Source organism: Triticum aestivum, chromosome 7D, assembly GCF_018294505.1.
Source record: "Triticum aestivum cultivar Chinese Spring chromosome 7D, IWGSC CS RefSeq v2.1, whole genome shotgun sequence".
Classification (NCBI taxonomy): Eukaryota; Viridiplantae; Streptophyta; class Magnoliopsida; order Poales; family Poaceae; genus Triticum; species Triticum aestivum.
In genome coordinates this window covers 46227787-46255525 of record NC_057814.1, presented here as the reverse complement: position 1 = coordinate 46255525, position 27739 = coordinate 46227787, and the positions used below count along the sequence as shown (strand labels likewise).

Sequence of the window (27739 nt, the reverse complement as noted above, 5' to 3'; positions counted from 1 at the left end):
TCGTGAAGGAATTAGCATTTCAAACTGCAATCATGCCTTCCGTGATTTTTCCAACGGTGCAAAATGAAAGTAGACAGGGGGGAACATCAGAACACTTCCAGAGCATAGATACTCGATGGCACTGAGCATGAAAGATGAAAATATTAAGCTGCATGAGGGAGTACTTGAAGTAACCATTTCAGCAACTAAAATGCCATAACTTCTCGCTAAGGAATTAGCATTTCAAGCTGCAACATTGCCATTCGTTTAACAATGCAAATTGAAAGTGAACTCAGGAGAACAATACAACAGTTCTTTATAGCAGTAGACACACCATTGTTCAAAACATACATTAACACGATGTTCAAGATAACATGACACACATGAAACGATAATACTAGAGTACTACGCTCGTTGATCACAGCCAGCCTAGGGATAGATTTCCACAACTTAAGCGGTGGAGATGCATCCATCGCTAACAAGTTAATCCGGTATCGAAACCCCCAGGTCTCTGCATCATAGTCCTGCAAGACCCAAACATCCAAAGTGACGCGGTCATGGTCGGTGCTGACATACAAAGCAAGGTTGTCGCCCGTATCCAATAATAGCACGTAGCTGCCCAATTGTGCCGGACGGCTCATCTGCCGGAATGTCTCGGCTATGGTTTCAAATACCGTTATGCTGCAACCCATTGCCCAGTGGAGGCTACCACGATGGTGGATCGGTGGATGGGCAGCAGGACACCCATCTTCTGAAACTGTCGGCCATTGGATGCGTCTTGGCTGGTCCGAACCCACGGTGAAGACAAGGTAATGAGGCTGCTCAACCTTAACAGCGGCGAATGTCCCCATGGGCGCGGCGTACGACACCCAGAGCACCCTGTATTCTCCAGATGGCTGGTGCCGGTACAAGCCGAGCACGTCGACTCCGGTGATGGGGCTGATGAACTGTTGTCGCGGAGGATGCGACAGCGGGGCGCACTTGCGGGTGGCAGGGTTGCAGATGTAGAAATCTGAACCCCGCCACAGGATGAGGAGCCCATCACAGGTTATGAGGCGCATGCATATACCGAGGCTTGCGTACCGGAGCAGGGGCCGTATCTTCTGACCACTGGAGGCGGAGGCGGAGGCTCCGGCGACGCGGCTGATGCCATGGTCGTGCAAGATGATGGGCAGCGAGGGCTGGCGGCGGTGGTGGCCGAGGATGAAGGCGTAGGTGGATGTGCCGCTGCGCCACGACCTCCGGACGGCGCGGCAGCGGAACACGTCCTTGACAGGCAGCCGGGCGAGGATCTCGTCGACGACGAGCCACTCCGGCAGGTCGTCCAACACGGTCGCGGCACGGCTGCCCGGCATGCTGGTTCCTCGCTGATACTAGCAAGCAAGAGAAAAATCTCTAAAATGAAAGCAAAGATAAAAGTAAGCCACGGATTTGGCGCAAGAAAGAAGTGCTCCGCCGATCTACCGGCTTAGAGGAGCGGAGAGGAGAGAATTGACAGAGAGATCCGAGAGGGTTTACTCTGCTTCTGAGCCGGCACGGTTGAGCGAGAGCGACGGCGTTCCTCCCGGCGTCCTCGGAGGGCAGGCGTCCGGGGGAAGAAGGCACTTTGGCGAGCAACCTCGGATGCGAAACTGGTGGTGAGCGTGCAAGGAAGAGAATGGGCGGTGTGAAACTGAATCGCGGTGCGCACCACTCTCTGCCAGTGCCACTGCCAGGTGCAACTGCAAGCTGTGGAAGATGGGACTGGACGAGCAGAAAGTAGCTCCTGTGCTGCTGCTGCGTAGGGTGGAATTGATGAGGGGAGAGCCGGAGAGAAGGGAGCGCTCGGATGCGTTCAGACCCAGCTCCTGCACCAGTGGCCTGCAGAAATCATTAACTTTCCATCATCTAGAACTGTTAACCCCGTTCAACACCAGATAAATTAAGAGCATCTTCAACAGCCGCCCAACGCTCGACGCGCAAAAAAGCAGTTTGCAACGCGCCCATCGTCTGGAAAAGCGCGACGGTAGCGCTGGCTCCAGCAGCCGCGCTAAAATTTAGCGCGCGCGTAGCTCGAGCAGCCGAACATTGCGTACATATTTAAAAAAAAAGATAAATAAATATTCATAGATAAAAAACGACGATACATAGATATTTTACATAGTTTCACAGCATAGATAATAAATAAAACTACGGACCAACGATATAAAAAAACTACTAGATAGTGCAATGCAACTACAACCTACTCCCAGTCGTCATCATCATCATCGTCGTCATCCTCGCTGGTCTGGTCCGAGGTATCGAGCCACATGTCATCCCAACGAGGATCATTAGCCGAAAAGATCGACTGCCCACCATTTTCAACGATCTCGCATTGCGATAACACCAGGGCCTTCCGCCGTCGCCTGTCCAACCGGTCCGCGTGGCGCTTTGCTGTCTGCTCCGCCCAGTAGGCGCCACTCCGCCATGGCCCGCTCGTCCTCCTCGGCGATGAGGAGGCGGCGCTGCCGCTCAGCGTGCTCCGCACGGTCTTGTGCCGTGATAAGACGAGGCGGAGGGGCAACGTCCAGCGCCTGCCGGAGCGTGTAGACGTCCTGGAAGTTCATCTATGGGCGCGGCCTGCCTAGGCGCCACGCCGCCGCGTCGTACGCGCGGGCGGCCTTGTGCGCCGTCTCGAAGGTGCCGAGGGCGAGCCGGACGTCGCCGGACCGGATCTCAGAGTAGTACCAGCCGTTGGGGCGCTGGCGGACGCCGCGGTAGCCCGACGCTCCTCGGCGGCAAGGCGGCATGGTGGCGCGTCGGTGGCGGGGCGCTGGAGCGACGAGGAAGCAACGAGGAAGCGGGGGAGGCGCGCGTGGCAGCGGAAGAGGAAGAGAGAGTGTAGAATAGGCGCGTGCGAGCGCCGCAATTTAAAGGCGCGCCGGAAGCGGTGCGCCAAAAATAGCGCGCGAGCTGCCGCCTTTTCCCACGCGCGCAAACGATTCCCGCGCGCGCCAGTTTCCCGCCACCGCTGGAGCGCGTGAAAACGTCCCCCGCGCGCTAAAAACTCAGTTTACCAAGCTCGTGCCTTTTGGCGCGGCTGTTGGAGATGCTCTAAGATCGAGGCCATCATAGTAAACTTTATTATTATTTTTTGAGAATTTCCAGTGCATCTCTCCATATTACCGAAAAAAGCTTCCGCCCCGCTTTATATATAAAGCATCGACCAGAAGTACAAATCCGAGTACAAAACGCACCCCCCACACACCACACACACCCAAGGCAAGATACAAGGGTGCCGATGCACCGCAACACTACCCAATCGACCACCAAGCACACCCAAACACTTGGGGCCGACGAGGACCTTCCGAGACCTAGCCACCGAGAAGAAGTGAAGCGGGACAATGGCGAAGCATGGACTCCAAGGCGGTGCCTTCAAGAAGGGCACGACACCGAAAGCCGCCACCACCCAATCACGGAGATCAAGTTTTCACCCGGAGCAACATGGAGAGAAGAGAACACCACGACGGAGCCTTCATGAAGGAAACGACGCCCACGGCGCCGCCACCGTCGGCCGGAGAAGACCGGGCAAGTGATGTACTCCGGTATTAACCCTCTACCAGACCACCATGCTTCGCCAAACATCACCAACCATGCCACCCACGTGGCCATGGCTGCCCGACCGCACCCAAGACGCGCGCTCCGCCCATGAACACCGCGCCTCCCGCCGCCAGGGCCGCCGCCCAGCATCCAAGCAACTCCGGGAACACCCAAAGGCCTTGGCTTTGGCCTGACTGGTAGCCCCCGCCTAGAAAGATGCCAGCAACCGCCCAGCCTCGAACATCGCCAGAGCCCCAACAAAGAGCACACAGCCGAGGAAAGGAGGAGGAGGAGCGGACGCATCCGGACCGGTGCACCCCCGCACCGGCGACGGGTGGCCATCGGGGCCTCCCATCCCTCCTGAGAACTCCCCACCGGACACACCCCCGTGTCGCCTCACCATGGCGCCCGCCGCAGCTCGACGCGAGGCCACCAACGGCAGCCCGCCCAACCATCGACCAAAAGCGCGAAGCCAGCCCTCACCCGCAGCCAAGAGCACTCACCGGAAGAGCCACCCCGCGCCGCTCGCCGCCGTCCAGGGGCCGGAACAGGGGAGCCCCGACTGGAGGACGGCCAGCACGCACGACCAGCACGCGTGCCCGCCGAGAGCCCGACCGCCGCGCTGCACGCAGCAGCGGAAGCACGCGCGCCCGCCGGCGAGGCGCCGCGCGCCGCCCGCGCCCGCCGTACCGCCAGATCTGGCCGAGCCCAGACCTGGCCGCCACCGCAGCCACGAGCGCGAGCCGCCCCGTGCAGCCCATCGCGCCGCCACCAAGCCCTCGCTACCCCGCCGCCGCGCCTCCGCGCCCCGCACCAGCGCGAAGCACCGTCGTCCGCCGCCGCCCCGCGCCAACAGCCTCCGAGCGGGATGAAGAAGAGCCCCGCCGCCACCGGCGCCGGAGGGCTTTGCCCGGCAGCGTGGTCCGGCGGCGGCGAGGGAGGGAAAGGGCGGGAGGAGGCCCGAAGCCGGCGGCTAGGGTCCCCCCCCCCCCCCCCGTCGCCACATGGGAGCGATGCGGGGAGGAAAGAAACTCCTCATCTCCATCTCTCCATATTTGTAATCCACATTGCTTGATGTACCCATATCACTTTATTTTCAGTGTCTTTTTCATAAGAGCAGGGCGATGACGGAAAGAACAGGTCGTGGTGAAAGTTAGTTTAGTGCATCAAGGATTGGAGTTCCTTATATTTGCGAGAGCTGATGGAGGACGGTTAGTTATTATTTTCGAAATGGAGGCAAAAATATTTTCCTCATCGATTAATTATTATGGCTCATCATATAGTAGTGTAATATGAATACACGCAAAAGCTTATTCGAAATCTGCAGTTTCTCACTGCATGACACATATATTTGGTAATCCTTTTCATTTCTTCTAAAATGATCAAATATGTATTTTGTTTTTTCCCAATGTTTCGAAAGATAATTTTGGCATTGCTATAGTATAACATACATATACAGTTCGATTGATGTGAAGCTACATGAATTTTTTATACTTGGTTCAAGACTTCTTGAGTAAAGATTAATGTGTCAACTTTGCATCTTTAGCTCTCTAAATAAAACCATCGATGATTAGCATGATTTATGGAGACCGACTTTAGAAGAGTTTGGAAACACCCAGTGGAGGAGAGACAAGGCAGAGGGTTGACGGGTCTGAGTAAGGGGTGCGTGGGGTCATTGGCGTTGGAGATGGTGGTCGAGTTTAGAGGGATGGCTAGGGGTGACAGCGGCTCGTCCGGGGTGTGGGGTGGCACACGGTGACAACATTAGCAGTGGAGGTGGTGTTGGGAGGAAAATTAACATTAGCAAAGGCAAGCAAGTTCGACTAAAACACTATTTTTGTTTTAGTTAATTGACGTATGGGCGCTCCCTTCAAATTTCCATGCATTGTCGGCAAATAGCAATACATTTTATTTGTATTATGGCTCATAGCAACGTGTAGGCATTTAAATAGTAAGACAAAAAAGAAAAGCAAAGATTAGAACGACGCGTGAAAAAAGAAAGAGAGAAAAACAACGGATTTGGCACAAGAAGAAACTGCTTCGGCGATCTATGGGCTTAAGGCACATAATGAAAAGATAGGCACAAGAGGATTTACTCTGTTTTGGAGTGGCATGATCAAGTGAGGGCCACCATCAGTGGCGGGGATAGGGGGACCAGCAGGGCCCTGACCCCCCTAACATTAGGGATTTAGTGCATATTTTCTAATGAACGATGAAAAATAGTGATTATTTGCTTTTAAAAATAAGTTTTCAATGGCTTGGCCCTCCCTAATCAGTTTTAACAACACTTGGCTCCGGTGATATATTTTTTCTGGCTCCGCCACTGGCGACGATGTCCTAGCCCCCTCCACACCCTCCCCCCCTCCCCCCCCGCCGTCTTTGGAGGTCATATGTCCAAGGAAAGAAGGTACTTTGGCGACTAACAAGGGCATCTCCAACACGGACCCTTAAAATGTGTGCATACATTTGGATGTAGCTCTCTGACACAGTTTGCCATCCAACATGGTACCTCATCGGTCCACGGACCAGTCCTAATGTCCGAAATCCCGCAAACCGGATGCAAACCAAGGGGTTTGCGGGAGGGTCCGAGCCGCTGTCACGTAAGAGTCCGCTACCTCGGATCGGAAAACCTCTCCCACGCCCGCGCGAATCGATTGCCGCGCTTTCATGCCGGTCTAGAGCGCTAGAGCCGCATTCATGCTAGCCCAGAGTGGAGGCGACCTCTCACTAAAGCCAGCATTGAAGGGCGTGTTATCGAGCACCGCCCGCACTGCGCCGTGGTCTCTGCGATTGTTCTACGCCGGAGCAACGTGACTGGACGGGATGGGACGCCTATCTACCACATTAAAACCAATTGCCCATATGTCCATCCGTCGGCATTAAAAAGGTGCAGCAGTCCAGAAACCCACTCCGGCGCCTGCATTGACACAACCCGCCGCTTGGCTGGCCAACACCCGCTATTTAAACACGTCCTGGGCCAACACCATCCGCAATACAAACATGTCTTCTTCCAATATTCCTATGTGTGCCACCTCCGCCATGACCACGAGCTCTAGAGCGATGTGGAAGAGTCCGTCGACGGAGCAGAATCACGAGGTGACCAGTCTTGCGGTCAGCTGGTAGGGATGTTGTGCGTAGCGAATACAGGTAGGTTTGCTGTCAAGCTCGCTGAAGGTGAGCAATGACGACCCAACGATGGAGGAAGCCTCCGACGATGAAACGGAGCCCCTGCTTGCGTCGGTCCATGTCGGCTTGACCATGGAGCAGACACAAGCGCACTTCGACACCGTCATGGCGGAGGAGGAGTCGGTGTCGGCGTTCCAGTAGGCGCAGGAGCAGCATGGCTACAACCTTGACCTCCTCGCGTATTACTGTCAAATGGAGGGTGCCCGCTGCTACAACGATGATGCTCGTCGCGAAGATAAAAGAGGAGGCCCATCTTTGGGCTATTGCCGGTGCCACGCACTTGAGTATTGTAATTAACATGGTCCTTGCATTGACCTTCCATTACTTACATGAGTAATTAACTTACTATCCGCAGCATAAAAGGGGATGTAGCTCAGATGGTAGAGCGCTCGCTTAGCATGCGAGAGGTATGGGGATCGATACCCCACTTCTCCATTCTGCTTTTTTTGTTTTTTTATTTCTTTGCAGATCTTAGTGCTCTAGAATACAAATTAATCTACCAAAGAAAAACTCTCGTCAGAGCGCATCTGGTGTAGTGGTATCATAGTACCCTCCCACGGTACTGACCAGGGTTCGATTCCCTGGATGCGCATTTTTTTTCTCTCTTTTTTATTCTTTTTCTAAGTTTAAGTTCTTTTATTCAATAAATCTAGAGGTGTTGTTGTGGAAACTGTCACCGTCTGAATGGGCCAAAATATCAACATTTTTGTAGATAGATAATGGAAACATCATGGTGAATCTGTGACCATGCAAGCCATGTACCTGCTCCATTGTTTTGGGTAAAAATAAAAGGAACAAGACCAGGTTCCACTATGATGAACAGAAAAAAAATTACGCCAGCCAACACAAACTCGGTCACTGAAGCAGCAGCAAAGAAAAAGCCCAGCTAATCAAGTTCATAACTAATTCATTCCTACTACCCCCCAAAAAGAAACTGGAAACAAAACCAAAAGCCAAGCTCTTTCTCCGAAATGGTTGGAAGTCAATGGAACAAAGTCTGTACTTGCCAAAAAGCAGAAGCAGTAGTCGTATTGAAGTAGCAATCAGACACAAAACAGTGATAGTAGTGTCTAAATCACTGCCCACTGTAGTAACAATCAGACACAAAACCATACTGCTGAGCACCAAAATGACATGCAGCTTCCTAAACATGCATAATATAAAAGACATCTCCACACAAAGAACAGGAGCGGCCAATTGCCGAAATCAGCAGGACCAAAGAGTGCGCTGAACATGAAAGATTAAGCCACAGAAGGGAGTAACTGAACTACTAACCATTTCAAGAACTAAAATACCACAAATTCTCACGAAGGAATCAGCATTTCAAACAGCAACCATGCCTTAATAGCAACGCAAACTGAAAGTGAACAGGGGTGAACATGAACATTAACAGTTCTTTATAGCAATAGCATGGACACAACATTGTTGACAACATCAACATGACGCTCAAGATAGCATAACAAGCACCAAGTGACGAAGCGTACAACATAGTTCAGACATACAAAGTGTTCGGTTCTACTAGTACTAAAAAGTTCGTACAACATAGATACTCCATAAGCACAGCAAACAACTAGCCCAAAGTGTTCGGAGTATGGCACATGAAGAAGAAACGTGATTGACTAAAAATCACTGGTGAAACTTCGAGTTTGGCCACTCTCCTCTTTTTATGGTGGACCGTTAGATTTATCAGCCGATTTTTGCTGCCATTACTTTGGTCAATCTTTTTTATGGTGGATATTTAGATCTATGCAAAAAAAGAAAACCGTTCACTAACAAATTGTTGCGCCATTTGACGCTAAAACATCCATGCATTTCGTGTGCAGGTGTCAGGTCAGCTGTGCGTGCTGGGCGACGAATCAGATCTAAAATTTTGTTGTAACATCTACACGTATCTGAAACGTAAAGGCTACTTACTGTAAAATTTATACAGATCTAAAATGACTAGATCTAAAAAGGGGCATTCTATATTGAGCTCAAGCTACAGCAGTTTCATCCGTGCTCAAGAAAACAAGCAGATGGGCGACGATTTGGGGCCAGAAAGAACCGCTTCGGCGACCTATCCGCTAAACTGAGAGAATGGGAGGAGAGAGCCGAGAGGATTTACTCTGGAGCGGCGATTTCCGGCGGCGTCGCGACGGTGTTCCGTTCCCGGCGGCGTCTCTGGACTGACGATCTGGCGGCGAAGCAGTGGGTTGCATGAGAAAGGGAAAAAAGGAATTAGAACGGCCCCGACGACGCAACCTGGCACGGACTCACCGGTCACCACGCACGGCTCGGCGATGAGCGGGCGCGGAGTCTTCTTGGAGAAGCAGGCGTACTAAAGGAGGGGGAGGATGGGCGGTGGGAAACTTGCAAGCGGCCGATGGGACTAGACGAGCTGTGGTGTTAGTGGTGGTAGCTTTTGCCCCTTTTTAGGTTTGCTGCTGCGTAGGCTGGAATTGATGAGGGAGGAGAAGGGAGGCATCGCTTTGACAGAAACGACGTGGAGGACACGAAACAGTAGACTAGATTGATGGATGGATCCGTTCACGCCCAGCTTTAATGGGGAGATTGGATCATATGCCCAGTTTACTTGCATTTGATAATTTGCCCCGCTTTACATAGGATTAGATGATCTCTCCTATCTTTTTTTTCTTTAGATAATATGCCCTTTTTATTCACCGTAATCATTTTTGACTTTTTATCCCTATTTTCACGACACGTAGAGTTACCTTGGACAAATTTGCAATTCTTCTTCTAATCTTCTCTGCCGTTGGACTGGTCCCTAGACCCGCTGATAGGTGGGCCCAGCTGTTTGATTAACTGGCTGAAAATCTTCAACCTAATTAGTTTAACACAGTGCAGCTGACATGTGGGCCTCAGCCGTTAGGTTTGACTTGGATTGGCGTTGTTGACTTGCTGACGCAAGCATGATGCAAGGCATACGCAGTAAATACTTTCTAGATTTAAATAAATCTAAATGATTTATTTATTTCAGAAAATATTTAAAACTTCTAAAAAATCATAGAAAATAAACCGTAACTTCAATGAAAATAATTTATATATGAAAAATTATCAGAAAAATATGAAGAATATGTTTATGACATTTTCATGCATGTTTGAACAACTTAAAGCTTATGTATATGACAATTTGAGTAAATGGCATTTGAAATGGCTTATATGGAGTTTAAATTTGAATCTTGTGTTCAAGTCAACTTCATCTAAATTGTTGCTACTTGCATTAGCCCAAACCACAGCATGTTGCCATGTCATGATCATGCATGATATTGTTGAATTTCCGTGAATTGAGTGTTGTTCCCTTGTTTGCCGGTGTTTGTTCCCTCTCGGTAGGCATTGTCCCAACATTGAGATCAATGCCACTGATGAAGACACAATGCTATCTGTAGAAGTGCCAGGCAAGCAAACCTCCTTTCAGCATTCCGATACAATCCCACTCTTTCGCTCTTGCTCTCTTTTACTGCATTATGACAACAACGATTCAACTGTTACATGTTGCGGTAGTTGAACCCATTCCTCTGCATGACCTGTCTTTGCCACAGTAAATAGTTAAAACCTTCTAGCATGAGTAGGAAATGCTTGAGCCATGTTGTTGTCGGTGTCGAAACCGGCAGATCTCAGGTAGGGGGTCCCGAACTGTGCATCTGAGGATCGAAGGTAACAGGAGACATGGACACGATGTTTACCCAGGTTCGGGCCCTCTTGATGGAGGTAATACCCTACTTCCTGCTTGATTACCTTGGATGAATATGGGGTTACAAGAGTCGATCTACCTCGAGATCGTAATGGCTAAACCCTGGATGTCTAGCCTGTATGATTATGATTGCCTCTACAGACTAAACCCTCCGGTTTATATAGATACCGGAGGGACCTAGGGTTGTACAGAGTAGGTTTACAGAGAAAGGAATCTTCACATCCGAACGCCCAGCTTGCCATCCACACAAAGGAGAGTCCCATCCGGACACGGAGAAAATCCTCCGCCTTGTATCTTCACGGGCCATTAGTCCGGCCCACGTCACATAGCCTGGACGCCCGAGGACCCCTTAATCCAGGACTCCCTCAGTAGCCCCTGAACCCGGCTTCAATGACGATGTGTCCGGCGCGCAGATAGTCTTCAGCATTGCAAGGCGGGTTCCTCCACCGAATACTTCAAAGTAGTCCTCGACCACAGAAAACGTGTCCGGCTCTACGAAACAGACACCACACTCAGCCACAACAGGGTATAATATTTAACAAGTCCCATCTACTGACAACTTTTGTGGCGAGACGTTACGTCCCTTGCCTGGTTATTACTTCGAACCATCTTTCTGTTGGAAATATGCCATAGAGGCAATAATAAATGGTTATTATTATATTTCTTTGTTCGTGATAATCGTCTATTGTTCATGCTATAATTGTATTGTCCGTGTGTGAATACATAGACCATAATGTGTCCCTAGTAAGCCTCTAGTTGACTAGCTCGTTGATCAACAGATAGTCATGGTTTCCTGACTATGGACATTGGATGTCATTGATAACGGGATCACATCATTAGGAGAATGATGTGATGGACAAGACCCAATCCTAAGCATAGCATAAAAGATCGTGTAGTTTCGTTTGCTAGAGCTTTTCCAATGTCAAGTATCTTTTCCTTAGACCATGAGATCGTGCAACTCCCGGATACCGTAGGAGTGCTTTGGGTGTGCCAAACGTCACAACGTAACTGGGTGACTATAAAGGTGCACTATGGGTATCTCCGAAAGTGTCTGTTGGGTTGGCACGGATCAAGACTGGGATTTGTCACTCCGTGTGACGGAGAGGTATCTCTGGGCCCACTCGGTAATGCATCATCATAATGAGCTCAATGTGATTAAGGCGTTAGTCACGGGATCATGCATTGCGGTACGAGTAAAGAGACTTGCCGGTAACGAGATTGAACAAGGTATTGGGATACCGACGATCGAATCTTGGGCAAGTAACATACCGATTGACAAAGGGAATTGTATACGGGATTGATTGAATCCTCGACATCGTGGTTCATCCGATGAGATCATCGTGGAACATGTGGGAGGCAACATGGGTATCCAGATCCCGCTGTTGGTTATTGACCGGAGAGGCGTCTCGGTCATGTCTGCATGTCTCCCGAACCCGTAGGGTCTACACACTTAAGGTTCGGTGACGCTAGGGTTGTAGAGATATATGTATGCGGAAACCCGAAAGTTGTTCGGAGTCCCGGATGAGATCCCGGACGTCACGAGAGGTTCCGGAATGGTCCGGAGGTGAAGAATTATATATAGGAAGTCAAGTTTCAGCCACCGGGAAAGTTTCGGGGGTTACCGGTATTGTACCGGGACCACCGGAAGGGTCCCGGGGGTCCACCGGGTGGGGCCACCTATCCCGGAGGGCCCCGTGGGCTGAAAGTGGAAGGGAACCAGCCCTTAGTGGGCTGGGGCGCCCCCCTTGGGCCTCCCCCCATGCGCCTAGGGTTGGGAACCCTAGGGGGGGGAGCTTCCCCCTTGCCTTGGGGGGCAAGGCACCCTTTCCCCCCCTTTGGCCGCCGCCCCCCCTTGGAGATCCCATCTCCCTGGGCCGGCGCCCCCCCAGGGGGCCTATATAAAGGGGGGGAGGGAGGGCAGCAACACACAGCCTTGGGCGCCTCCCTCCTCCCCTGCAACACCTCTCTCTCTCTCTCGCAGAAGCTTGGCAAAGCCCTGCCGAGACCCGCTACATCCACCACCACGCCGCCGTGCTGCTGGATCTCCATCAACCTCTCCTTCCCCCTTGCTGGATCAACAAGGAGGAGACGTCGCTGCACCGTACGTGTGTTGAACGCGGAGGTGCCGTCCGCTCGGCACTCGGTCATCGGTGATTTGGATCACGGCGAGTACGACTCCGTCATCCACGTTCATTGGAACGCTTCTGCTCGCGATCTACAAGGGTATGTAGATGCACTCCTTTCCCCTCGTTGCTAGTAGACTCCATAGATGCATCTTGGTGAGCGTAGAAAAATTTTAAATTATGCTACGATTCCCAACAGTGGCATCATGAGCCAGGCCTATGCGTAGTTACTATGCACGAGTAGAACACAAAGCAGTTGTGGGCGTTGAGTTTGCCAATTCTTCTTGCCGCTACTAGTCGTTTCTTGTTTCGGCGGCATTGTAGGATGAAGTGGCCCGGACCGACCTTACACGTACGCTTACGTGAGACTGGTTCCACCGACTGACATGCACTAGTTGCATAAGGTGGCTAGCGGGTGTCTGTCTCTCCTACTTTAGTCGGAACGGATTCGATGAAAAGGGTCCTTATGAAGGGTAAATAGAAATTGGCAAATCACGTTGTGGTCATACGTAGGTAAGAAAACGTTCTTGCTAGAAACCTACAAACCACGTAAAAACTTGCAACAACAATTAGAGGACTTCTAACTTGTTTTTGCAGCAGGTGCTATGTGATGTGATATGGCCAGAAGATGTGATGAATGATATATGTGATGTATGAGATTGATCATATTCTTGTAATAGGAATCACGACTTGCATGTCTATGAGTATGACAACCGGCAGGAGCCATAGGAGTTGTCTTTATTATTTTGCATGACCTGCGTGTCATTGAATAACGCCATGTAAATTACTTTACTTTGTTGCTAAACGCGTTAGCCATAGACGTAGAAGTAATCGTTGGCGTGACGACTTCATGAAGACACAATGATGGAGATCATGATGATGGAGATCATGGTGTCATGCCGGTGACGAAGATGATCATGGTGCCCCGAAGATGGAGATCAAAGGAGCATGATGATATTGGCCATATCATGTCACTATTTGATTGCATGTGATGTTTATCATGTTTTTGCATCTTATTTGCTTAGAACGACGGTAGTAAGTAAGATGATCCCTTATAATAATTTCAAGAAAGTGTTCACCCTAACTGTGCACCGTTGCGAAGGTTCGTTGTTTCGAAGCACCACGTGATGATCGGGTGTGATAGATTCTAACGTTCGAATACAACGGGTGTTGACGAGCCTAGCATGTACAGACATGGCCTCGGAACACACGCAATACACTTAGGTTGACTTGACGAGCCTAGCATGTACAGACATGGCCTCGGAACACGGAGGACCGAAAGGTCGAGCATGAGTCGTATAGAAGATACGATCAACATGGAGATGTTCACCGATCTTGACTAGTCCGTCTCACGTGATGATCGGACGCGGCCTAGTTAAACTCGGATCATGTTTCACTTAGATGACGAGAGGGATGTCTATCTGAGTGGGAGTTCATTAAATAATTTGATTAGATGAACTTAATTATCATGAACTTAGTCTAAAATCTTTACACTATGTCTTGTAGATCTAATGGCCAACGTTGTCCTCAATTTCAACGCGTTCCTAGAGAAAACCAAGCTAAAAGATGATGGCAGCAACTATACGGACTGGGTCCGGAACCTGAGGATCATCCTCATAGTAGCCAAGAAAGATTATGTCTTAGAAGCACCGCTAGGTGAAGCACCAATCCCAGAGAACCAAGATGTTATGAACGCTTGGCAATCACGTGCTGATGATTACTCCCTCGTTCAGTGCGGCATGCTTTACAGCTTAGAACCGGGTCTCCAAAAGTGTTTTGAGAAACATGGAGCATATGAGATGTTTGAGGAGCTGAAATTAGTTTTTCAAGCTCATGCCCGGGTCGAGAGATATGATGTCTCCGACAAGTTCTTCAGCTGTAAAATGGAGGAGAACAGTTCTGTTAGTGAGCACATACTCAGAATGTCTGGGTTGCACAACCGCTTGTCTCAGCTGGGAGTTAATCTCCCGGATGACGCGGTCATTGACAGAATCCTCCAGTCGCTTCCACCAAGCTACAAGAGCTTTGTGATGAACTACAATATGCAGGGGATGGAAAAGACCATTCCCGAGGTATATTCAATGCTGAAATCAGCGGAAGGGGAGATCAGAAAAGAACATCAAGTGTTGATGGTGAATAAAACCACTAAGTTCAAGAAGGGCAAGAGTAAGAAGAACTTCAAGAAGGACGGCAAGGGAGTTGCCGCGCCCGGTAAACCAGTTACTGGGAAGAAATCAAAGAATGGACCCAGGCCCGAGACTGAGTGCTTTTATTGCAAGGGAAGTGGTCACTGGAAGCGGAACTGCCCCAAATAATTAGCGGACAAGAACGCCGGCAACGCCAAAGGTATATGTGATATACATGTAATTGATGTGTACCTTACCAGTACTCGTAGTAGCTCCTGGGTATTTGATACCGGTGCGGTTGCTCATATTTGTAACTCAAAACAGGAACTACGGAATAAACGGAGACTGGCGAAGGATGAGGTGACGATGCGCGTCGGGAATGGTTCCAAGGTCGATGTGATCGCCGTCGGCACGCTACCTCTGCATCTACCTACGGGATTAGTTTTAAACCTCAATAATTGTTATTTAGTGCCAGCTTTGAGCATGAACATTGTATCTGGATCTCGTTTAATTCGAGATGGCTACTCATTTAAATCCGAGAATAATGGTTGTTCTGTTTATTTGAGAAATATGTTTTATGGTCATGTCCCGCTGGTCAATGGTTTATTTTTGATGAATCTCGAACGTGATGTTACACATGTTCATAGTGTGAATACCAAAAGATATAAATTTGATAACGATAGTCCCACATACTTGTGGCACTGCCGCCTTGGTCACATTGGTGTCAAGCGCATGAAGAAGCTCCATGCAGATGGACTTTTGGAGTCTCTTGATTACGAATCATTTGACACGTGCGAACCATGCCTCATGGGTAAGATGACCAAGACTCCGTTCTCCGGAACAATGGAGCGAGCAACCAACTTATTGGAAATCATACATACCGATGTGTGCGGTCCAATGAGTGTTGAGGCTCGCGGAGGATATCATCATGTTCTCACTCTCACTGATGATTTAAGTAGATATGGGTATGTCTACCTAATGAAACACAAGTCTGAAACCTTTGAAAAGTTCAAGGAATTTCAGAGTGAAGTTGAGAATCAACGTGACAGGAAAATAAAATTCTTACGATCAGATCGTGGTGGAGAATATTTAAGTCACGAGTTTGGTGCACACTTAAGGAAATGTGGAATAGTTTCACAACTCACACCGCCTGGAACACCTCAGAGAAATGGTGTGTCCGAACGTCGTAATCGCACTCTATTGGATATGGTGCGATCTATGATGTCTCTTACCGATTTACCGCTCTCATTTTGGGGCTATGCTTTAGAGACTGCCGCATTCACTTTAAATAGGGCACCGTCTAAATCCGTTGAGACGACACCGTATGAATTATGGTTCGGGAAGAAACCTAAGCTGTCGTTTCTAAAAGTTTGGGGATGCGATGCTTATGTCAAGAAACTTCAACCTGAAAAGCTCAAACCCAAGTCGGAAAAATGCGTCTTCATAGGATACCCTAAGGAAACTATTGGGTATACCTTCTACCTCAGATCCAAAGGCAAGATCTTCGTTGCCAAGAACGGGTCCTTTCTGGAGAAGGAGTTTCTCTCGAAAGAATTGAGTGGGAGGAAAGTGGAACTTCATGAGGTGATAGTCACCCCTTCCGAACCGGAAAGTAGCGCAGCGCGGGAAAATATTCCTGTGGTGCCTACACCGACTGGGGAGGAAGTTAATGATGATGATCATGAAGCTTCGGATCAAGTTACTGAACTTCGTAGGTCCACAAGGACACGTTCCGCACCAGAGTGGTACGGCAACCCTGTCCTGGAAATCATGTTGTTAGACAATGGCGAACCTTCGAACTATGAAGAAGCGATGGCGGGCCCGGATTCCGACAAATGGCTAGAAGCCATGAAATCCGAGATAGGATCCATGTATGAAAACAAAGTATGGACTTTGACTGACTTGCCCGATGAGCGGCGAGCCATAGAAAACAAATGGATCTTTAAGAAGAAGACGGACGCAGATGGTAATGTGACCATCTACAAAGCTCGACTTGTCGCTAAGGGTTATCGACAAGTTCAAGGGGTTTGACTACGATGAGACTTTCTCACCCGTAGCGAAGCTGAAGTCCGTCCGAATCATGTTAGCAATTGCCGCATACTATGATTATGAGATATGGCAGATGGACGTCAAAACGGCATTCCTTAACGGCTTCCTTAAGGAAGAGTTGTATATGATGCAGCCGGAAGGTTTTGTCGATCCTAAGAATGCTAACAAAGTATGCAAGCTCCAGCGCTCAATCTACGGGCTGGTGCAAGCATCTCGGAGTTGGAACATTCGCTTTGATGAGATGATCAAAGCGTTTGGGTTTACACAGACTTATGGAGAAGCCTGTGTTTACAAGAAAGTGAGTGGGAGCTCTGTAGCATTTCTCATATTATATGTGGATGACATACTATTGATGGGAAATGATATAGAATTCTTGGAAAGTATAAAGGCCTATTTGAATAAGTGTTTTCCAATGAAGGACCTTGGAGAAGCTGCTTATATATTAGGCATCAAGATCTATAGAGATAGATCAAGACGCCTCATTGGTCTTTCACAGAGTACATACCTTGACAAGATATTGAAGAAGTTCATATGGATCTGTCCAAGAAGGGGTTCTTGCCTGTATTGCAAGGTGTGCAATTGAGCAAGGCTCAATGCCCGACCACGGCAGAAGATATAGAAAAGATGAGTGTCATCCCCTATGCCTCGGCCATAGGGTCTATTATGTATGCCATGCTGTGTACCAGACCTGATGTAAACCTTGCCGTAAGTTTGGTAGGAAGGTACCAAAGTAATCCCGGCATGGAACACTGGACAGCGGTCAAGAATATCCTGAAGTACCTGAAGAGGACTAAGGATATGTTTCTCGTTTATGGAGGTGACGAAGAGCTCGTCGTAAAGGGTTACGTCGACGCTAGCTTCGACACAGATCTGGATGACTCGAAGTCACAAACCGGATACGTGTATATTTTGAATGGAGGAGCAGTAAGCTGGTGCAGTTGCAAGCAAAGCGTCGTGGCGGGATCTACATGTGAAGCGGAGTACATGGCAGCCTCGGAGGCAGCACAGGAAGCAGTCTGGATGAAGGAGTTCATTACCGACCTAGGGGTGATTCCCAATGCGTCGGGCCCGATGACTCTCTTCTGTGACAACACTGGAGCTATTGCCCTTGCGAAGGAGCCCAGGTTTCACAGGAAGACCAGGCATATCAAGCGTCGCTTCAACTCCATTCGTGAAAGTGTTCAAAATGGAGACATAGATATTTGTAAAGTACATACGGACCTGAATGTAGCAGATCCGTTGACTAAACCTCTCCCTAGGGCAAAACATGATCAACACCAGGACGCAATGGGTGTTCGATTCATCACAATGTAACTAGATTATTGACTCTAGTGCAAGTGGGAGACTCTTGGAAATATGCCCTAGAGGCAATAATAAATGGTTATTATTATATTTCTTTGTTCGTGATAATCGTCTATTGTTCATGCTATAATTGTATTGTCCGGAAATCGTAATACATGTGTGAATACATAGACCACAATGTGTCCCTAGTAAGCCTCTAGTTGACTAGCTCGTTGATCAACAGATAGTCATGGTTTCCTGACTATGGACATTGGATGTCATTGATAACGGGATCACATCATTAGGAGAATGATGTGATGGACAAGACCCAATCCTAAGCATAGCATAAAAGATCGTGTAGTTTCGTTTGCTAGAGCTTTTCCAATGTCAAGTATCTTTTCCTTAGACCATGAGATCATGCAACTCCCGGATACCGTAGGAGTGCTTTGGGTGTGCCAAACGTCACAACGTAACTGGGTGACTATAAAGGTGCACTACGGGTATCTCCGAAAGTGTCTGTTGGGTTGGCACGGATCGAGACTGGGATTTGTCACTCCGTGTGACGGAGAGGTATCTCCGGGCCCACTCGGTAATGCATCATCATAATGAGCTCAATGTGATTAAGGCGTTAGTCACGGGATCATGCATTGCGGTACGAGTAAAGAGACTTGCCGGTAACGAGATTGAACAAGGTATTGGGATACCGACGATCGAATCTCGGGCAAGTAACATACCGATTGACAAAGGGAATTGTATACGGGATTGATTGAATCCTCGACATAGTGGTTCATCCGATGAGATCATCGTGGAACATGTGGGAGGCAACATGGGTATCCAGATCCCGCTGTTGGTTATTGACCGGAGAGGCGTCTCGGTCATGTCTGCATGTCTCCCGAACCCGTAGGGTCTACACACTTAAGGTTCGGTGACGCTAGGGTTGTAGAGATATATGTATGCGGAAACCCGAAAGTTGTTCGGAGTCCCGGATGAGATCCCGGACGTCACAAGAGGTTCCGGAATGGTCCGGAGGTGAAGAATTATATATAGGAAGTCAAGTTTCAGCCACCGGGAAAGTTTCGGGGGTTACCGGTATTGTACCGGGACCACCGGAAGGGTCCCGGGGGTCCACCGGGTGGGGCCACCTATCCCGGAGGGCCCCGTGGGCTGAAAGTGGAAGGGAACCAGCCCTTAGGGGGCTGGGGCGCCCCCCTTGGGCCTCCCCCCATGCGCCTAGGGTTGGGAACCCTAGGGGGGAGCTTCCCCCTTGCCTTGGGGGGCAAGGCACCCTTTCCCCCCCTTTGGCCGCCGCCCCCCCTTGGAGATCCCATCTCCCTGGGCCGGCGCCCCCCCAGGGGGCCTATATAAAGGGGGGGAGGGAGGGCAGCAACACACAGCCTTGGGCGCCTCCCTCCTCCCCTGCAACACCTCTCTCTCTCTCTCGCAGAAGCTTGGCAAAGCCCTGCCGAGACCCACTACATCCACCACCACGCCGTCGTGCTGCTGGATCTCCATCAACCTCTCCTTCCCCCTTGCTGGATCAAGAAGGAGGAGACGTCGCTGCACAGTACGTGTGTTGAACGCGGAGGTGCCGTCTGTTCGGCACTCGGTCATCGGTGATTTGGATCACGGCGAGTACGACTCCGTCATCCACGTTCATTGGAACGCTTCCGCTCGCGATCTACAAGGGTATGTAGATGCACTCCTTTCCCCTCGTTGCTAGTAGACTCCATAGATGCATCTTGGTGAGCGTAGAAATTTTTTAAATTATGCTACGATTCCCAACACTTTCAGCCTCTCGCTCCATGTTACGAGACGCGGTCTTTATTGGCACATCTTGTCAAAGCAGAGATCGTGCCCACCTATCACGGGATTCTTATCAGTATGGGCGTGGGTAATCCAACCGTGTCGTTTGCACGATCCCTTGGGAATAGGCGTGTTTTAAGGCCCGTGAGGAGGCGTTCGATATTCATCGCCTTTATAAAGGGGTACAGACCCGTCTTTCTTCCCCACGCCTACCTCTTCCTCTGCCTTTCCAGCCTCAAGCTCCACTGCCCAGGTCTCTATTTCTTTCATTGCCACAGGCTCCCTGCCAAGGGGCAGGTTATCCCTACACCAAAATCCGGTGAGAGGGTTGTATTCATCTCTCACTTCCTCCGCGGGCTAGGGTTCGCTCTCCACCCCTTCGTTTGTGGCCTTATGTTCTATTATGGGCTAGATTTTCACGATCTAGCTCAGGACTCCTTTCTTCACATCTCGACGTTTATCGTCATGTGCGAGGCTTTTCTCCGCATCCCCCCACACTTCGGCCTATCGCTCAAGACCTTCAATGTGAAGCCGAAGATAGTCGACGGGGAGCAGGTGGAGTGCGGCGGTGCTATGGTGAGCAAGCTCGCCAATACTATCTGGCCAAAAGGCACCTTCACAGAAACCTCCAACTTATGGCAGCGGGAGTGGTTCTATATCACCGAACCCCGCGGTACCAAATGGGCAACCACACCTGCGTTCCGATCTGGCCCTCCATTGTGGCTCGCATCGTGGATTAATAAGGGGCTAGACTGGGGATCAACGGATGAAGTGCAAACGCTGCAAAGTCATATCCAGAGCATCCTCGAAAAGGACACCGGCCTCATTAACGTGATCCAGGTGATGCTAGTCCGCTGGATCCTCCCGTGCCAGCGACAGCCTCTCCGCATGTGGGAGTTCAATCCGAAAGGACCGCGGACCATTCAGCAATTCTTCGGTACAACGCACATAGGAATGTGGAAACTATTCTTCAAGACTAGGAAGCAGTGGCCGGACACATCCGAGGACATCGGCCTCGACTGCAACCATCCGGATACCTCGTTAAGCACCCAACTTCTGAACGCAACTCGGTTGATTATCCCATAGCAATGTACTGAGAAACCTATCTTCGACCAGGTTTGGATAAAGAAGGCGGAACGAATTAGGTGTTCAGCTCCACTTCCCGAAGACTCAGCTGATCCTGTGTTAATGAGGATGCTGGCCCCGGCGCCGTATCAAATGTCGGCGAAGGAGGACAAGAAGAAGAGCAAAAGGGCTGAAGGTGGCCTCCGCTCTAAAGGTATACTGGACACTACGTCCGGGGAGACTGAAGCTCCCTCTTCTGAAGATGAAGACGTAGGGGAAGAAGAAGGTGATATCCCTTCTCCCCACGAGAAGAAAAGGACTGCCTCCGAAGGCTTGGAGGTGGAGGCACCCAATAGAGGAAAGATATCCCTGTCAGATGGTTTGGGTTCAGAAGCCGATGTTGACGCAAAGCACCTCTCTAGGGGCAAGCCCCTTGCCGAATCGTAAGTGAACAAGGATGCTCTAGACATGTCCCATTCTTTTCGGGTTGCAAGGGTAACATTTAAACTATATGTTTGCAGTCCAGCCCGCTATCTACCTCAATAGTCCTCCTCATCAGGGGACTTGCCTCCGGAGATGATGGAAAGCGAGACGCCTCCACAAGCTTCCTCGCCCCTAAGGGCGGACGACTTCGAGGTGTCGTCCCGGAGGATCTCCCCTGACCATCCAGCGGCGCGGGGGACAATGAAGACAACGCCCGAGGGTGATACTTCGATCGTCAAGGGTCCAGGGGAGGCAGCCCCCACGGGGACCAACAATGAGAGCCCCAAACTATCCGGTTTACAGCCGAAGACGACTCTAGGGTCGAGTAAACGTACCCCTTTGAAGGGAGTCCGTACTCCCGCAGTGCTACCTCTTGAGCACTGCATTGGTTTTCCCTTGAAGAGGAAAGGGTGATGCAGTAAAGTAGCGTAAGTATTTCCCTCGGTTTTTGAGAACCAAGGTATCAATCCAGTAGGAGATCACGCTCGAGTCCCATGCACCTACACAAACAAACAAGAACCTCGCAACCAACACAATAAAGGGGTTGTCAATCCCTTCACGGTCACTTACGAGAGTGAGATCTGACAGATATGATAAGATAATATTTTTGGTATTTTTATAATGAAGAGAAATAAAGATGCAAAGTAAAATAAACGTCAATGAAAATAACTAAGTGTTGGAAGATTAATATGATGGAAGATAGACCCGGGGGCCATAGGTTTCACTAGTGGCTTCTCTCAAGAGCATAAGTATTACGGTGGGTAAACGAATTACTGTCGAGCAATTGATAGAATTGAGCATAGTTATGAGAATATCTAGGTATGATCATGTATATAGGCATCACGTCCGCGACAAGTAGACCGAAACGATTCTGCATCTACTACTATTACTCCACACATCGACCGCTATCTAGCATGCATCTAGAGTATTAAGTTCGTAAGAACAGAGTAATGCTTTAAGTAAGATGACATGATGTAGAGGGATAAACTCATGCAATCTGATATAAACCCCATCTTTTTATCCTCGATGGCAACAATACAATACATGCCTTGCTGCCCCTGCTGTCACTGGGAAAGGACACCGCAAGATTGAACCCAAAGCTAAGCACTTCTCCCATTGCAAGAAAGATCAATCTAGTAGGCGAAACCAAACTGATAATTCAAAGAGACTTGCAAAGATAACCAATCATACATAAAAGAATTCAGAGGAGATTCAAATATTGTTCATAGATAAACTTGATCATAAACCCATAATTCATCGGATCTCGACAAACACACCGCAAAAGAAGATTACATCGAATAGATCTCCAAGAAGATTGAGGAGAACATGGTATTGAGATCCAAAAAGAGAGAAGAAGCCATCTAGCTAATAACTATGGACCCGAAGGTCTGAAGTAAACTACTCACACATCATCGGAGAGGCTATGGTGTTGATGTAGAAGCCCTCCGTGATCAATGCCCCCTTCGGCGGAGCGCCGAAAAAGGCCCCAAGATGGGATCTCACGGGTACAGAAGGTTGCGGCGGTGGAAATAGGGTTTTGGCTCCTTGTCTGATGGTTTGGGGGTACGTAGGTATATATAGGCGAAAGAAGTCGGTCAGGGGAGCCACGAGGGTGAGGGCGCACCCAGGGGGTAGGCACGCCCCCTGCCTCGTGCCCTCCTCGTTGCTTTCTTGACGTGGACTCCAAGTCCTCTGGATCACGTTCGTTCCGAAAATCACGTTCCCGAAGGTTTCATTCCGTTTGGACTCTGTTTGATATTCATTTTCTGCGAAACACTAAAATAGGCAAAAAAACAGCAATTTGGGCTGGGCCTCCGGTTAATAGGTTAGTCCCAAAAATAATATAAAAGTGTATAATAAAGCCCAGTGAACATCCAAAACAGAATATAATATAGCATGGAACAATAGAAAATTATAGATACGTTGGAGACGTATCAAGCATCCCCAAGCTTAATTCCAGCTCGTCCTCGAGTAGGTAAATGATAAAAACAGAATTTTTGATGTGGAATGCTACTTAGAATAATTTTCAATGTAATTCTCTTATTTGTGGTATGAATATTCAGATCCGAAAGATTCAAGATAAAAGTTTAATATTGACATAAAAAATAATAATACTTCAAGCATACTAACTAAGCAATTATGTCTTCCCAAAATAACATGGCCAAAGAAAGTTATCCCTACAAAATCATATAGTCTGGCTATGCTCTATCTTCACCACACAAAATATTTAAATCATGCACAACCCCGATGACAAGCCAAGCAATTTTTTCATACTTTTGGTGTTCTCAAACTCTTCAATCTTCACGCAATACATGAGCGTGAGCCATGGATATAGCACTATATGTGGAATAGAATGGTGGTTGTGGAGAAGACAAAAAGGAGAAGATAGTCTCACATCAACTAGGCGTATCAACGGGCTATGGAGATGCCCATCAATAGATATCAATGTGAGTGAGTAGGGATTGCCATGCAATGGATGCACTAGAGCTATAAGTGTATGAAAGCTCAACAAAAGAAACTAAGTGGGTGTGCATCCAACTCGCTTGGTCACGAAGACCTAGGGCAATTTTGAGGAAGCCCATCATTGGAATATACAAGCCAAGTTATATAATGAAAAATTCCCACTAGTATATGAAAATAATATCATAGGAGACTCTCTATCATGAAGATCATGGTGCTACTTTGAAGCACAAGTGTGGAAAAAGGATAGTAGCATTGTCCCTTCTCTCTTTTTCTCTCATTTTTTTATTTGGGCCTTCTCTTTTTTTTTCATGGCCTCTTTTTTTTAGTCCGGAGTCTCATCCCGACTTGTGGGGGAATCATAGTCTCCATCATCCTTTCCTCACTTGGGACAATGCTCTAATAATGATGATCATCACACTTTTATTTATTTTATAACTCAAGAATTACAACTCAGTACTTAGACCAAAATATGACTCCATGTGAATGCCTTCGGCGGTGTACCGGGATATGCAATGAATCAAGAGTGACATGTATGAAAGAATTATGAACGGTGGCTTTGCCACAAATACGATGTCAACTACATGATCATGCAAAGCAATATGACAATGATGGAACATGTCATAGTAAACGAAATGGTGGTAAGTTGCATGGCAATATATCTTGGAATGGCTATGGAAATGCCATGATAGGTAGGTATGGTGGCTGTTTTGAGGAAGGTATATGGTGGGTGTATGATGCCGGCGAAAAGTGCGCGGTATTAGAGAGGCTAGCAATGGTGGGAGGATGAGAGTGCGTATAATCCATGGACTCAACATTAGTCATAAAGAACTCATATACTTGTTGCAAAAATCTACAAGTTATCAAAGCAAAGTATTAACGCACATGATCCTAGGGGGATAGATTGGTAGGAAAAGACCATCGCTCGTCCCCGACCGCCACTCATAAGGAAGACAATCAATAAATAAATCATGCTCCGACTTCATCACATAACGGTTCACCATACGTGCATGCTACGGGAATCACAAACTTTAACACAAGTATTCCTCAAATTCACAACTACTCAACTAGCATGACTCTAATATCACCATCTTCATATCTCAAAACAATTATCAAGCATCAAACTTCTCATAGTATTCAACATACTCATAAGAAAATTTTACTAATCTTGGATGCCTATCATATTAGGACCAATTTTTATGATTAAAGCGAATTACCATGCTGTTTTGTAGGACTCTCAAAATAACATAAGTGAAGTATGAGAGAACAATAGTTTCTATAAAACAAAACCACCACCGTGCTCTAGAAGATATAAGTGAAGCACTAGAGCAAAAACTATATAGCTCAAAAGATATAAGTGAAGCACATAGAGTATTCTAATAAATTCCGAATCATGTGTGTCTCTCTCAAAAGGTGTGTACAGCAAGTATGATTGTGGTAAACTAAAAAACAAAGACTCAAATCATACAAGACATTCCAAGCGAAACACATATCATGTGGTGAATAAAAATATAGCTCCAAGTAAAGTTACCGATGGAAGTAGACGAAAGAGGGGATGCCTTCCGGGGCATCCCCAAGATTTGGCTTTTTGGTGTCCTTAGATTATCTTGGGGTGCCACGGGAATCCCCAAGCTTAGGCTCTTGCCACTCCTTGTTCCATAATCCATCAAATCTTTACCCAAAACTTGAAAACTTCACAACACAAAACTTAATAGAAAATCTCGTGAGCTCCGTTAGCGAAAGAAAACAAAACACCACTTCAAGGTACTGTATTGAAATCATTCTTTATTTATATTGGTGTTAAACCTACTGTATTCCAACTTCTCTATGGTTTATAAACTATTTTACTAGCCATAGATTCATCAAAATAAGCAAAGAACACACGAAAAACAGAATCTGTCAAAAACAGAACAGTGTGTAGTAATCTGTAACTAACGCAAACTTCTTGAACTCAGAAAAATCTACCAACATAGGACGACCTAGACAATTTTTTTATTGATCAGCAGCAATTGGAATCAGTATTTTATCACGTTCTGGTGATTTTTAACAATTGTTTTCGTGAACACAAAGTTTCTGGAATTTTCAGCAAGATCAAATAACTATCATCCAAGAAGATCCTATAGGTTTAACTTGGCACAAACACTGATTAAAACATAAAAACAAATCTAACCAGAGGCTAGATCAAATATTTATTCCTAAACAGAAGCAAAAAGCAAAAAAAACTAAAATAAAATTGGGTTGCCTCCCAACAAGCACTATCGTTTAACGCCCCTAGCTAGGCATAAAAGCAAGGATAGATCTAAGTGTTGCCATCTTTGGTAGGTAATCCATAAGTGGCTCTCATAATAGATTCATAAGGTAATTTTATTTTCTTTCTAGGGAAGTGTTCCATGCCTTTCCTTAACGGAAATTGGAATCTAATATTCCCTTCCTTCATATCAATAATTGCACCAATCGTTCTAAGGAAAGGTCTAGCAAGAATAATAGGACATAAAGGATTGCAATCTATGTCAAGAACAATAAAATCTACGGGCACATAATTCCTATTTGCAACAATAAGAACATCATTAATTCTTCCCATAGGTTTTTTAATGGTGGAATCCGCAAGGTGCAAGTTTAAAGAGTAATCATCAAATTCACGGAAACCTAAAAAATCGCACAAAGTTTTTGGAATCGTGGAAACACTAGCACCCAAATCGCACAAAGCATAGCATTCATGATCTTTAATTTTAATTTTAATAGTAGGTTCCCACTCATCATAAAGTTTTCTAGGGATAGAAACTTCCAACTCAAGTTTTTCTTCATAAGATTGCATCAAAGCATCAACGATATGTTTAGTAAAAGCTTTATTTTGACTATAAGCATGAGGAGAATTTAGCACGGATTGCTACAAGGAAATACAATATATCAAAGAGAAATTATCATAATTAAATTCCTTGAAATCCAAGATAGTGGGTTCATTGATATCTAAAGTTTTGATCTCTTCAATCCCACTTTTAACAATTTTCGCATCAAGATCTAAAAACTCCGAATTTTTGGAACGCCTTCTAGGTAAAGGTGGCTCATATTCAGTCCCTTCATTATCAAGATTCATATTGCAAAACAAAGATTTAATAGGAGACACATCAATAACTTTTAGATCTTCATCTTTATTCTCATAAAAACTAGAAGAACACGCTTTCACAAAGCAATCTTTCTTAGCACGGATCCTAGCGGTTCTTTCTTTGCACTCATCAATGGAAATTCTCATGGCTTTGAGAGACTCATTGATATCATGCTTAGGTGGAATAGATCTAAGTTTCAAATAATCAACATCAAGAGAAATTCTATCAACGTTCCTAGCCAATTCATCAACCTTAAGCAATTTTTCTTCAAGCAAAGCATTGAAATTCTTTTGTGAATTCATAAACTCCTTAACACTAGTCTCAAATTCAGAGGGCGTCTTATTAAAATTTCCATAAGAATTGTTGTAGGAATTACCATATTTATTAGAGGGATTACTAGGGAACGGCCTAGGAAAGTTTCCTCTATACGCGTTGTTACCAAAATTATTCCTACCAACAAAATTCACATCCATAGATTCATTATTATTCTCAATCAAGGTAGACAAAGGCATATCATTAGGATCAGAAGAAACACTCTTAGTAGCAGATAATTTCATAAGTTCATCCATCTTTCCACTCGAAACATTAATTTCTTCTATCGCATGCAATTTTTTATTAGTACATCTTTCGGTGTGCCATTGAGCATAATTAACCATAATATTATCTAGGAGTTTAGTAGCTTCTCCTAAAGTGATTTCCATAAAAGTGCCTCCCGCGGCCGAATCTAAAAGATTTCTAGAAGCAAAATTCAATCCGGCATAAATTTTTTGTATAATCATCCAAAGACTCAAACCATGAGTAGGGCATACGTATCATTAATTTCATCCTCTC

At 47.3% G+C, this 27739-nt stretch overlaps 1 protein-coding gene and 2 non-coding genes across 6 annotated transcripts; 2 read left to right on the top strand and 1 right to left on the bottom strand.

Moving 5' to 3' along the window:
* Positions 1-170: 170 nt before the first annotated feature.
* Positions 171-9148, bottom strand: LOC123167059 (F-box protein At5g49610). Of its 4 annotated transcripts, none has more exons than XM_044584894.1 (3): positions 8828-9148; positions 1498-1839; positions 171-1374 (listed from the first exon to the last, which is right to left on the bottom strand). In XM_044584894.1, the coding sequence occupies exon 3, from the start codon at positions 1332-1334 to the stop codon at positions 207-209; it is 1128 nt and encodes a 375-aa protein (XP_044440829.1). In that variant the 5' UTR covers positions 1335-1374; positions 1498-1839; positions 8828-9148; the 3' UTR covers positions 171-206. The 4 variants fall into 4 exon arrangements, with proteins under 4 accessions (XP_044440829.1, XP_044440830.1, XP_044440831.1 ...); XM_044584895.1 differs by having other exon boundaries at positions 171-1352; XM_044584896.1 differs by having other exon boundaries at positions 171-1839; positions 8828-8896; positions 8980-9148.
* On the top strand, positions 7086-7158 carry TRNAA-AGC (transfer RNA alanine (anticodon AGC)). Its single transcript has one exon. It is a non-coding gene; the product is annotated as a tRNA-Ala (tRNA).
* On the top strand, positions 7245-7315 carry TRNAG-CCC (transfer RNA glycine (anticodon CCC)). The gene has a single exon. It is a non-coding gene; the product is annotated as a tRNA-Gly (tRNA).
* Positions 9149-27739: the final 18591 nt, after the last annotated feature.

Excerpts from the sequence above, each read along its gene's own strand:
- LOC123167059 (XM_044584893.1), bottom strand. The coding sequence starts at position 1,334 with ATGCCGGGCAGCCGTGCCGCGACCGTGTTGGACGACCTGCCGGAGTGG.